Source organism: Theropithecus gelada, chromosome 6 (genome assembly GCF_003255815.1).
Source record: "Theropithecus gelada isolate Dixy chromosome 6, Tgel_1.0, whole genome shotgun sequence".
Taxonomy (NCBI): domain Eukaryota; kingdom Metazoa; phylum Chordata; class Mammalia; order Primates; family Cercopithecidae; genus Theropithecus; species Theropithecus gelada.
Genome location: NC_037673.1, coordinates 176,359,602 through 176,371,211, shown reverse-complemented (window position 1 = coordinate 176,371,211; position 11,610 = coordinate 176,359,602). Strand labels below are relative to the sequence as shown.

The 11,610-nt window shown below is 58.0% G+C and overlaps 1 protein-coding gene across 4 annotated transcripts in view; it reads left to right on the top strand.

The window, feature by feature from the left end:
- RASGEF1C (RasGEF domain family member 1C) overlaps positions 1 to 11,610 on the top strand; it is a 106,615-nt gene that overhangs the window by 63,264 nt on the left and 31,741 nt on the right. Inside the window, exons 2-5 of one of the 4 annotated variants that reach the window (XM_025388274.1) lie at positions 4,717 to 4,899; positions 5,064 to 5,186; positions 6,267 to 6,404; positions 10,479 to 10,481. In XM_025388274.1, the coding sequence (XP_025244059.1) occupies positions 4,723 to 4,899; positions 5,064 to 5,186; positions 6,267 to 6,404; positions 10,479 to 10,481 (441 nt within the window). In that variant the 5' untranslated portion in view covers positions 4,717 to 4,722. Of the gene's footprint in view, positions 1 to 4,374; positions 4,611 to 4,660; positions 4,900 to 5,063; positions 5,187 to 6,266; positions 6,405 to 10,478; positions 10,482 to 11,610 lie in introns of those variants that run through there. The other 3 variants (XM_025388276.1, XM_025388275.1, XM_025388277.1) reach the window with 3 other exon arrangements.

Sequence of the window (11,610 nt, the reverse complement as noted above, 5' to 3'; positions counted from 1 at the left end):
ACAGAGCGAGACTCTGTCAAAAAAAAAAAAAAAAAAAAGTGTAATAAAATACACATAGCATAAAATGTATCATTTTAACCCCCTGTCTCCCAGGCTGGAGTGCAGTGGTACGATCTCAGCCCACTGCAATCTCCACCTCCCAGGTTCAAGGGATTCTCCTGCCTCAGCCTTCCAGGTAGCTGGGATTACAGGCGCTCGCCACCACGCCCAGCTAATTTTTTGTATTTTTAGTAGAGATGGAGTTTCACCATGTTAGCCAGGATAGTCTCAATCTCCTGACCTCGTGATCTGCCCGCCTCAGCCTCCCAAAGTGCTGGGATTACAGGTGTGAGCCACTGCGCCCGGCCCATTTTAACCCTTTTTAAGTGTACAGTTCAGTGGCATTAAGTACCTTCATATCGTGGTGGAACCGTCACCTCCATCCCTCTCCAGAAATCTTCTCATCTTCCCAAAGTGAGACTCTGTTCTCGTGTCCCGCAGCCCAGCCCCTGGCACTCGCCATTCCACTGTCTGCCTCTACGAATGTGATGACTCTAGGTACCCCCACAAGTGGAGTCACTCAGTGTTTGTCCTTCTGTATCAGGCTTATTTCACTTAGCATGATGTCCTCAAGGTTCGTTCATCCATGTTGCCGCAGACTCAGGATCTCCTTCCTCTCTAAGGCTGACTCCCGTCCCACTGTGTGGAGAGGTAACATTTTCTCCACCCATTCATCACTGATGGACGCTTGGGCTGCTTCCTCACTGGTTTTTAAAAATTATTTGTGGACATCCAAACAGTGGAAAATTGTGAGGCGATTTTTATAAAAATGAATGAGGCAGCCCTGCCCTGCCATGGAAAGGTCCTCAAAACGCACTGTGAGTGAAAAATCCCAGTGTGGGGAGTGTAGACAGCATGCTACCTTTTTGTGTAATACGGACAGAAAAGGGCGATATGTATTTACATTTCCTTGTCTTTGCATAAAGAACCTACAGAAAGACAAGAAACGAATAAAAGCAGTCACTTGTGGGTGGAGCAAAGGACCCTCATTATGTGGCTGTTTTTGTAGACAACGGACGCGATGCTCTGATCACTCTGCACACTCCCCTACCCCAACTCAGTCACTCCCCACGACCCTTCCAGGAGCCACTGCCTGGCTCCTGACACCTAAGCATATGCTCCCACGATCACAGCGCGTTGCCCCCAGCTCCGCCGAGTCCCTGCACACGCTGATCAGTCCGTCTGGCATGTCTCTCTGCAGACTCCTTCCTGCCCTCATCCCTCAGTGCAGCCGCCCTCGCCCAGCCCATTCCAGGCAGGCTGGAGCTCCTGCTGGAGGGAGGAGGAGCTGGCTGTCCCTGGGGGATGGAGGAGCAGCAGCGTCCTCGGTGTCCCCAGCTGTCCTCATGCAGAGGCCACAGGTGGGCACCTGGCCTGTCTGCACCAGCATGCCTGCAGGGAGAGGTGGGAGGGGCGGGAGGGGCGGGAGAGGTGGGAGGGGCGGGAGAGGTGGGGGCACCCCATAGTGGCAGCAGCGCTGACCTCACCTCACTTTCTCTTTTTTTTTTTTTTTTTTTTTGAGAGGGAGTCTTGCTCTGTTGCCCAGGCTGGAGTGCAGTGGCGCCATCTCTGCTCACTGCAAGCTCCGCCCTCCCGCGTTCATGCCATTCTCCTGCCTCAGCCTCCCGAGTAGCTGGGACTACAGGTGCCTGCCACCACGCCTGGCTAATTTTTTTTATTTTTAGTAGAGACAGAGTTTCACCATGTTAGCCAGGATGGTCTCGATCTCCTGACCTCATGATCCACCCGCCTCAGCCTCCCAAAGTGCTGGGATTACAGGCGTGAGCCACTGCCCCTGCCCATACCTCACCTTCTCTTAGGGGGTCTCCTAGGACATCCACCACAGTGAGCATAGAGAGTGGTCACCCTGTTTCCCTCACAGCACGCCTCCAGTGGGGCAGTCTCTGCATAGCTGTGCCTCCCCTGCCAGCTCCCTGAGCTCAGGCTTTGTCCCCATTGCCTGGAACACAGCCAGGAGTCACTCCATGCATACACGCAGGAATGGATGACCCTTGGCAACAGCAGGAAAAAATTGAAGCCTGCGGCACAAGGATAAGCCCATTCATTGATTCCCAGACCTGGACCCAGCTGGTGACACGATGGGTGATTGGAGGTCAGAGGGCCACTGGCAGCCCAGACCCTCTCCGGGCATCCCTGGGGGTCACAATAGTTTGGCAACCACCACCACCCCTGGCTCCAGAGCAGAGCTGGATCTGAACACTTCTCCCACTTCCCATGTGCCCAGTACCTGGTTCCAGGCCAGGCCCCAGGTCCCCTGGGAGCCTCCTGGCTGTCTCTTTAAAGTGGCAGCCTCCTGGCCTCCTTCAGAAAGGCCCCTGCGTGGCACTTCCCACCGTCCTGCAGTGGCTTCCAGAGCCACCTCCACCCTTGCCACTGGCTTGTCAAGAAAATTGGGCTGGGATCTGGGGCAGGCCCAATGCTGCAGGGTGAACAGGTGCCAGGTGTCCAGCAGGAGACAGCAGACCTCCCAGGCTCACAGGTTTTCTGTCTTGTGGAATCAGGCTGAGCTGCCGGGCCCTGGGCAGGAGGCAGAGCAGTGTGCACCCTGCAGCTGGCCTATCCCACAGCTAGCCCCCTCCCACTGAGCAGGTGCAGCTTCCTGCATGCCTACCTGCACAGCCGCCTCCCCCTGGGACAGACAGGAGGTGATTTTGTGAAATTTTACAGTTTTATTGGCTGAAAATTGAACACTTACAGCATTGTCAGGGAGGCGAAAATAAGCTGTGTCTGTCACCATGGCCAGGATTGTCTGGGCTGCTGTCCACACCAATGCCTGAGCCCTTCCCATGCTGTAACCCAGTCCCAGCACCTCCCACACCCACATGCCCACAGGACAGCCCTCTGAGGGGCTCCTCTGACCCCCAGTGTCAGCTCTGGCCCCCCATGTCCCTCTGTCTCTACTCCCAGGGCAGGGTCACTCAGAGTGCTGGAGAGGAGAAACAGGCCAGGGTCAGGGTTGCCATCGGGGCAGCAGGGACAGCGTGAGCAGGGGAGTCTCAGAGTCCTAAGAAGTAGAAGACCCTGCAGTGAGCTGGCAGGACTCCATGATCAAGAATGTAGGGGCGGCAGGGCGTGGTAACTCACGCCTGTAATCTCCGCACTTTGGGAGACCAAGGCAGGCGGATCACGAGGTCAGGAGATCAAGACCATCCTGGCTAACACGGTGAAACTCCGTCTCTACTAAAAATACAAAAAAATTAGCCGGGTGCGGTGGCGGGCGCTTGTAGTCCCAGCTACTCAGGAGGCTGAGGCAGAATGGCGTGAACCCGGGAGGCGGAGCTTGCAGTGAGCGGAGATGGCGCCACTGCACTCCAGCCTGGGTGACAGAGCGAGACTCCGTCTCAAAAAAAAAAAAAAGAATGTAAGGGCTGGTTAAACAGTGACAGGTTTAGCCAAGACACATCACTGTGAGGGCTCCTGGGCTTTCAAGGAAGACTGGCCTAGAGGGGTAAGTGGAAGTACTTCTGAGAGTAAGCATGGGCTACCTGCACGTGTGTATGGACACCTGCTGCTGCCAGGCCCGTCACTCAGAGCGGGGTCTCAGAGGATGTGCTCTGGCCTCTGCCTGGAGGTCTGGGTAGAGAAGACACTGTAACGGCTGCAGCTGGCCTTTCTCTGTGCCAGGTGCTGACAGCAGCACCCCAGGCACCCAACAAGGCTGACGAGGAGAATCTGCTGATGCCCACCAGAGGTCAGGTGCAGCCTTGTTGGGAAGCAGGGAAGCCTCCACCGAAGAGGAGGCATTTCAGCCACACGTAGAGGGACGGGAGAGTGAAGATGGTGGGAGAACCTTCCCGCAGGAGGGAACGGCGTGTGCAGTGGTTCATAGTTGGAGAAGGCACTTGGAAGACAGTACATGGCTGGTGCCAAGAGCAATGGGGGTGATAGGCAGTGAGGATGGACAGGTCAGCTAGTCCAAATCACAAAGAGCCTGGAATGCCAGGTTAAGGAGGACAGCAGTTTTGACTGTACCTGAGAGAACCCCAACTTAAACAGGCATATGTGATGGAGAAGTCCACAGAGCGGCTTCTGGCACAGCGGGATTCGAGGTCCCCGACACTGTGCTCAGGAATGTGCCCACTTTCCTGGCCCCTCATGGTGCCACAATGGCCCCAATAGTGTCAGGCATACATTCCACCAGCTCAAGGACTCCAGGGGGAAAGAAAGCCTCCAAGTGCCACAAAAGTTCTGGGACTGCAGCTGAGCCCCCCTAGTTTGGATGGGGCCAATCCCTGAACCAATCTTTGTGGCCAGAAGCGGGGGGATTAGGCCGATTATCCAGGCTTGTGAAAAACAACCTTCGTTGAGGCGTGGGGGGGGCAGAATCTAGAAGAGGCCTGCCCCTGAGTGGGAACCCCAAAGTAGAGAAGAGATGGGTCCTGCAGGAGAGCTGAGAGGCTGTGAGAGGAAGGAGAATGGAGGCTCTGCTGTTAGGAAGGGGGTCCCTGGCAGCACTCCCAGGAAGTGACCACTGGACTCAGGCTGGCACGAAGTGGCTGTGGGGGGAGCCTGCCCAGCCAGGAGCCCCAGGACCAGCAGCTGCCACTCAGGCGCACCCCCCAACTCAGGTGCACCCCCACTCAGGTGCACCCCCACTCAGGTGCACCTAACTCAGGTGTGCCCCACTTAGGTGCCCACTGCTCCTTGCCATTGCAGGCAGGCATGCCACAGACGCTGAGTGCCTCCGACATGGTCACCCCAGGCAGCCTCAGCCCACCCACCACCGAGCCCACAGATGGCGAACAGGCCGGGCAGCCCCTCCTGGATGGAGCTCCATCCTCCGCCTCCCTGGAAACACTGATCCAGCACCTGGTGCCCACAGCCGACTACTACCCCGAGGTGGGTGACCTACCCAAGCGGGCAGGAGAGTGGGCTGTCCTCCATCAGGCACGGGAGGCAACAGGGTTGGGAGTGGCCTTGGGCCAGGGTACGGGGCCAGCTGGGAAGCATGCTCCTCCCGGTGCCCTCCTTAGCCTGTGCCCTCTTTCTCGTTTGTCCCCCAGAAAGCCTACATCTTCACCTTCCTGCTGAGCTCTCGCCTCTTCATCGAGCCCCGGGAGCTCCTGGCCCGGGTCTGCCACCTGTGCATCGAGCAGCAGCAGCTGGACAAGCCGGTGCTGGACAAGGTGAGGTGGAGGGCAGGCCAGGGGGTCTCAGAGTGTACCAGCACTCCCCTGCCATGCCCTCAAGGCATCAGCCTCGCGGGGAGGCAATGACTGTCCCCGTTTTCCTGACAAGGTGGCTACAGGGTGTTTCCACCTTGTCTGAGGCCCAGAGCCAGAAGGAGCAGAACAGGCCCTTTAACCTCCCTGTAGTTTTCCGGTGCCCTACGGGAGCCCTTGAGCTTACATTAAGCCCAGACCTGAGTATCCGGAGTCCGGTCAGTAGGACCCATCTGTGGCCGGGGGCGGGGGTCGCCTGCTGCCTCTGCTGGGCTTCCTTCCGCCAGCACATCCGCGCCCCCTCCCCAGCCCTGGCCAGAGCCTGCGGGCTGCCTCTACTACACACACGTCGGTAGGGCTCTACCGCTAGTGAGAGAAACCCACCTTCCACCCGCCTGAACCAAAAGGACTTAGCTGGCTCCTGTACCTGCCCTATCTCAGGAACCAATGGCTCGGGCCTCAAACTACAGCATTGCACCGTGGCCTGTCTCCCTCCCACCCTCTGCCGCCGTTTCCCCGGGCTGGCCTCCCTCAGACTGGCGGGTGCGGTGCCCGGCCGCCTCCACCGCACCAGGCTCACCTACCACCCTTTCCAGTCACGTGGAAGCCTCAATCCCTTTTCTCTACCGGTCCAGTGAGCCTCCTCATTGGCCTATCCTAGGTCACGTGGCCGTCTGTGAGCCAATCACTGCGCATGACAGCGTATGCACTGCTCTGATTGGTCGGTGCAGACCTGGATCCACCCCTGGGGCAGGGTCCGCTGCTCCTGAGAACGGCCCCCTCCCCGCGGCACGAAGACTCCCCTGGGGGATGGAGACTTTGCGGAAAGGCCGCAGCAAGAGATGGCCCCGCCCAGAAATGTGTCGGTCCCCGCTCCACTCCCTGTGGGTGCAGGGCAGGATCGCACCACCCCCTCCCCGCCCCGGTACAGAATGGGTTCGAGGTCCTGCCTACCCGGGCGGCCACACCCGCAAGGACGCACAGTGAGGCTCACGTGCCCGCCCGGCGCCCCTCACGAGCGCGGTGCCCCTCGCTTACCTGCAGGCCCGGGTCCGGAAGTTCGGCCCCAAACTGCTGCAGCTGTTGGCCGAGTGGACCGAGACCTTCCCGAGGGACTTCCAGGAGGAGTCGACTATCGGGCACCTTAAGGACGTGGTGGGCCGCATCGCCCCCTGTGACGAGGTGGGCAGCCGGGCGGGGGTCGCGTCACCCTGGGCTCCTGTCCCAGGCCTGCGCCTGTTCCGGGCCCGCACCCCAGGGCCCTCATCTCCCCACCCTGCACACCTCTAAATCCAGCCCCTTTCTGGCCCATCAAGGAATCAGGCACTGCGGAGCTGGGAGGGAACGCGGAGTCTGGTGACCTCTCCCTGACTGCTCTCACCAATGGCATCAGATGGCGGGTGAGGGAAGACCCATTCATGGACTCTTGGGGCCAGGTGGCCAGGCTGTTGGCCTCTGACCTACTAGGGGGGCTGGCAGAGCCCTGTCCTGGGCCTTGGCCATGGAGACCTCCCCGCTCCTGCCCCTGCCCCACTTCCCGTGGAAGAAGGGCTGGGCTGGTGGTCAGTGCTGCTAGGCAGGGACCTGCAAATCAGGGCCAGGGAAGAGTGTCTACAGGATGAACAAAAAAAACAGTAGCAGGGAAAATGACCACACCTGTCCAAGCAGATTCTCCTGGGATCCTCTCTGCCCCCAGGGGTAAGCTGCAAACCTTCAGGGCAGGGGCAGAGGAGGGGACAAGACCTCACCGCTGTAGTTAAACCACACCAGGTAAACACAGCCCTTGCCCTCAGAAAACCCAGTGGCTTGGGAGGCCTTGGGTGTGCTGGGCATGAGGTGCTGCTGTGGCCAACACCTGCTTTGCTCTCCCAGCTGTGTTCCCCTGAGGAGCACACTGAAGGGTATCCAAGCCTCACTTCCCTAATGGGCGAAAGGAGGACAAAAATCTTCACCTTCCAGGGTTATGGAGCTAGACATGTCCTGGTGTGTTTAGAAGGGGCAAGTTTATCAGCATCCCGGCATGCCACTGTGGGCAGCACTGCTGTAGCATTACCTGGAAGGGGAAACGCAAATTTATCAGCATCCCCAAATGCCACTGTGGGCAGCACTGCTGTAGCATTGCCTGGGAGGGGGAAACGTGGGCAGGGGCTCATGTTGGTTGTCCTGGAAGGAAATGGAACATGGCAAGCTGGTAGTTGGTGACATGCTGCAGAGTGGGTCTGGACATGGCAGAAGAGCCGCGTGTGAGACAAGGGAAAACTGCCAAGACAGGCTGGGCAACAGGAAGCCAAACGCCCACGGCAGACATAACTCAGGCTCTGAGGGAGGCACTGCCTGGGGTCACTTCACGCAGCAGGCAAGTGACTCAGAACTGAGCAGGCAAGTTCTGAGGCTCAGTGAGATGACAGTGGTTTCCTCTTCCTCCTCCTGGCACTTCTCCCCTCCTCTGTTCTCCTCCTCACCCACTCCTCTTCCTCCTCTGCATCCCCTAATCCATCTCGAGATTGTGACATTTGACTTAGGATGCAGCAGAAAACAGGGCCAGGGAACAGTTGATGATTGGCTGGGTGGGGGATGGGGACAGTGGAAACAGGGAATGGGGTGCTGGCTGACCGGCTGGGAAGACCTTTGGCTACTTTTATAGATGAATGTGGGAGAGAGTAGGTGACTGGGTAATTGGATAGGCAGGTGGATGCATGGGGTAAGTGGATGTGTAAAGATTAATGGAAAGAAGAGAGGGAGAAATGTAGGAACGGGAACGGTGGACGGGTGGGTGGGTGGATGGGTGAATAGATGGAGGGAAAGGTGGATGGGTGGGTGGGTGTGTGGATGGGTGAATAGATGGAGGGGAAGGTGGATGGGTGGGTGGGTGGATGGGTGAATAGATGGAGGGGAAGGTAGGGGGTTGAGGGGGTGAATGTTAGAAAGAAGGGAGCAAGGGTAGATGAGTGAATTGATGGTTCTGTTGGGGGGTTGGTGGTCACTATAAAAGAGAGGTGGGTGATAGCTGGGTGAAGAGAAGGGGACAGGTGGATGGGGATGAATGAGTGAAAGTGAATGGTGGATGGAGGGGTAGGCGAGTGGATGTGTGAGTGGGCAGTAAATGAGTGAGTGGGCAGATGTTGGAAGGAAGGAAGGGGAGAGGAGTGAATTGATGGATCTGGGGTGGGTCACTGTATAGAAGGGGAGGTGGGTGGTAGCACTAGCTGGAGAAGAGGTGAGTGTGGGGATGGTGGGTGCTGGGTCGATGATATGCAGGGGTGAGACCCCAGTCTCCTGCTTTGTTCCCTTTGACCCCCAAGTGTCAGCGGTGAGGTCTGTCATATGACCAGGCAGATTTGACCTGCCTGATGGTGGAGCCATGTCTCGGTGGTGGGGCTGGGGGTACGCCCTGGCCTAGTTCCCCTCAGGAAACCAGTAGCTCCTATCCACCTGGACCCACAGGTCTGTCACCAGGCTGTGTAGCATGGACTGGAATAGGAGTTCCCCACTCCCAACCCAGGCCCTGGCCAGGGGTGCTTCCCAGTGTCTCTGGTGACCTCGAGTTGCCCTTCCACACAAAAGCATGCACCCCGAAGAGGACCTTCTCTGGGCACTGCCTCTCCTCACCGGGCGCTGCTGTGGACTGTGGGTTGTTCCCTTCCTGGCGCAGAATGGTTCGGGATGGAAGAGCCCTGGACCAGACTGATGAGGCAGGGCCTGGGACCCAGCCTGAGCCCACCCAGATTCAGACTTGGAAACCACAGCTGCATGACCTCGGGCACGGTGCTTTCCCTCTCTGAGCCAGTTTCCTGGTTAATGCAGTAGTTAGAGCTCAGGGAGGCCAGTGCTGAGGCTGAAGGAGGCTCGGGGAGCCAGGGAGGACCCCAGTGCTCTGGCCATACCCATTGGGCCAGCCACAGAGGAGGCCGACTCAACAGGCAGCCCCTCTCCTGGGCTGGTTATTTTTTTGAGACGGAGTCTCACTCTGTCACCCAGGGTGGAGAGCAGTGGTGTGATTTGGCTCACTGCAAGCTCCACCTCCCGGGTTCAAGCGATTCTCTTGCCTCAGCCTTCTCAGTCACTGGGATTACAGGCGTGCACCACCACGCCCAGCTAATTTTTGTATTTTTAGTAGAGATGGGGTTTCACTATGTTGGTCAGGCTTGTCTCAAACTCCTGACCTTGTGATCTGCCTGCCTCGACCTCCCAAAGTCCTGGGATGACAGGCGTGAGCCCCCGCGCCCGGCATGCTGGGATTACAGGCAGGAGCCCCCGCGCCCGGCCTGGTCTTGCTTTCTAACTCACCCAAACGGACTGTCTGCTGAACTGACCACCGCCCTCTGAGGCTCCCTCTGTGGCAGAGGTGGCAGAAAACTGACACAGAGAACAAACCCACGGAGGGAGCAGACCCCCAGGAGCCTCATGAGCTCCCGCGTCAGCTTTCTGCCACCTCTGCCTGTTATTTAATAGGCAGGAGGACATGGGCCCTAGGCTGGCTCAGGAGGGAGTCTCCAAGAATTTCAGAGAACAGAGGCCAGTGCTCATCTGGTCAGGGACAGGGGTTCCAGCTGTGAAATGCCCAGTCCAAGAGAGCTTGGAGGCACCTGGAGAGCCGTGGCCGCCACCCAGGCCACCCTTGGACGACTCTGCATTCACACCCAGCTGTATGCATGCAGCAGATGGCTTGTGGAAATAGAAGGAAACGCGGCTCCAGAGCTCCCAGCCTCCTGGGCAGCCTCCCAGCTGTGATCGGTGCGGAGGGAGGGCTTCAGCCCGAGGCAGGAGGGGCAAAGTGCTGTTCCACCCCAGCACAGCCCGGTGCTCCATAAACATGGACCCACTGTAGTGACAAGGGAACACCTTGACATGCTCTGTGGTTCAGGTCTCTGGCCCTGCCATGTCTACCGGGGAGATCTCCGAGCCCCTGTCCACGAGTGTGTAGAAATCAGAAAATGAGAAGAGGCCAAGGAGCAGGGCAGATAGCATCCCCACATTCAGAGGGGGCGTAGAAGAGTCAGGAAAGAACAAACATAAGCTAGAACCTAACATCACTGGAAAAATTGAAATAAATTAGCAAGCAGGAAAGGATGATTATTTGGAATGAATATTGGTTCATTCAACAGTAACAAATCGTGCTAAAGTATCTGCATTTTTAAAAAACAAGGCAATCTCGTGGCCCTATCAAGCGGTAGGCACAGACACCCTGCAGCCTTGATTTTGGCATGGCCTGCAGTCCGCCCTGACACCCTGCTGGAGAGAGTGTCTGACTGTCAGCAGGTGCAAACCCTGTTTATCCACGCATTCGGCAGACGCTCGTGGACACCTCCTGTGAGCCAGCTACGGCCCTTCGTGAACACCGAGCAGCCAGCGGTTGGCCGCGTGGAGCCTGTGGGCCCGAGAGAGGAGGTGCACATGAACAGAATCATTTCCCCGACAGCTCTAAAGTGGTGTGGCAGAAGAGTTCACGGCACTGAATGCCAGTGGCCCCTCTGGGGAAGCGGCACTTGAGCTTCGGTCCAGTGGATGAGAACATGCCAGAAGGGAGAAAGCTGTCCAGATCCTGCTGGGGACATGGGGAGGGTGGGAAGGAGTCAAAGGGGTGGAGGAGTGACCTGTGTCCAGAGCACAGAGGGGGAGCAAGGACGCATAGACGCCACCAAGCCTGGCCAGAGCTGACCTCAGGGCCTCAGAGTCACACCAGGGCTCCTGTCTTTGCACAAGCCATGGAGGCATTTTCAGGAAGAGGGAGGCAGCGATCAGATTTGCATTTTGAACAGCCCATTCTGCCTGCAGAGTGGAGAGAAACCGGCGTGGATGCACTGGCGGCACTAAGGAGGCCAGGGCAGCCAGAGAGATGGCAGTGACCTGGCCTCCGGAGACAGTGATGGGATGCACAGAAATAGAAGAAAATGAAATAGAGAAGGGTGGCGACGGCCTAGAGGGGAATGAGGGAGAGGGCGGGGTCGAGGATGGCACCAAGCCTGTGTGGTGGCTGACACGCTGTCCACCAACACCGAGAATACCAGCTTTGGACAAGGAGAGCCCACCTCCATCTGCTGCGCTGGGCAAACAGAGGACTGTGGGCCATCTGAGGGACTGCCGCCCATGACTCTGGAGATCAGAGGGAGACTGCGGCTGTGAACCAGAATAGCCAGGAGCTAAGTAAGGGAAGAGAGGCCTAGACCGAGCAGGAAGAACCCCAAACCCCAGCATCCCACGATGGTGAACACAGGCAAGCCTGCCAACAGCCCAAGGCAGGAGCAACCAGGAGCCTGAGGCGGAGGTGGCCAAGGAAGACGCAGCCTGAGAAACGGTCACTGGCTTTGGTGACAGGAGGGCCCAGTGAATTGACTGATGGGAGTGGCCGCCAGGTGAAGTGATCCAGGAGTGAGCGGGAGGTGCGGCG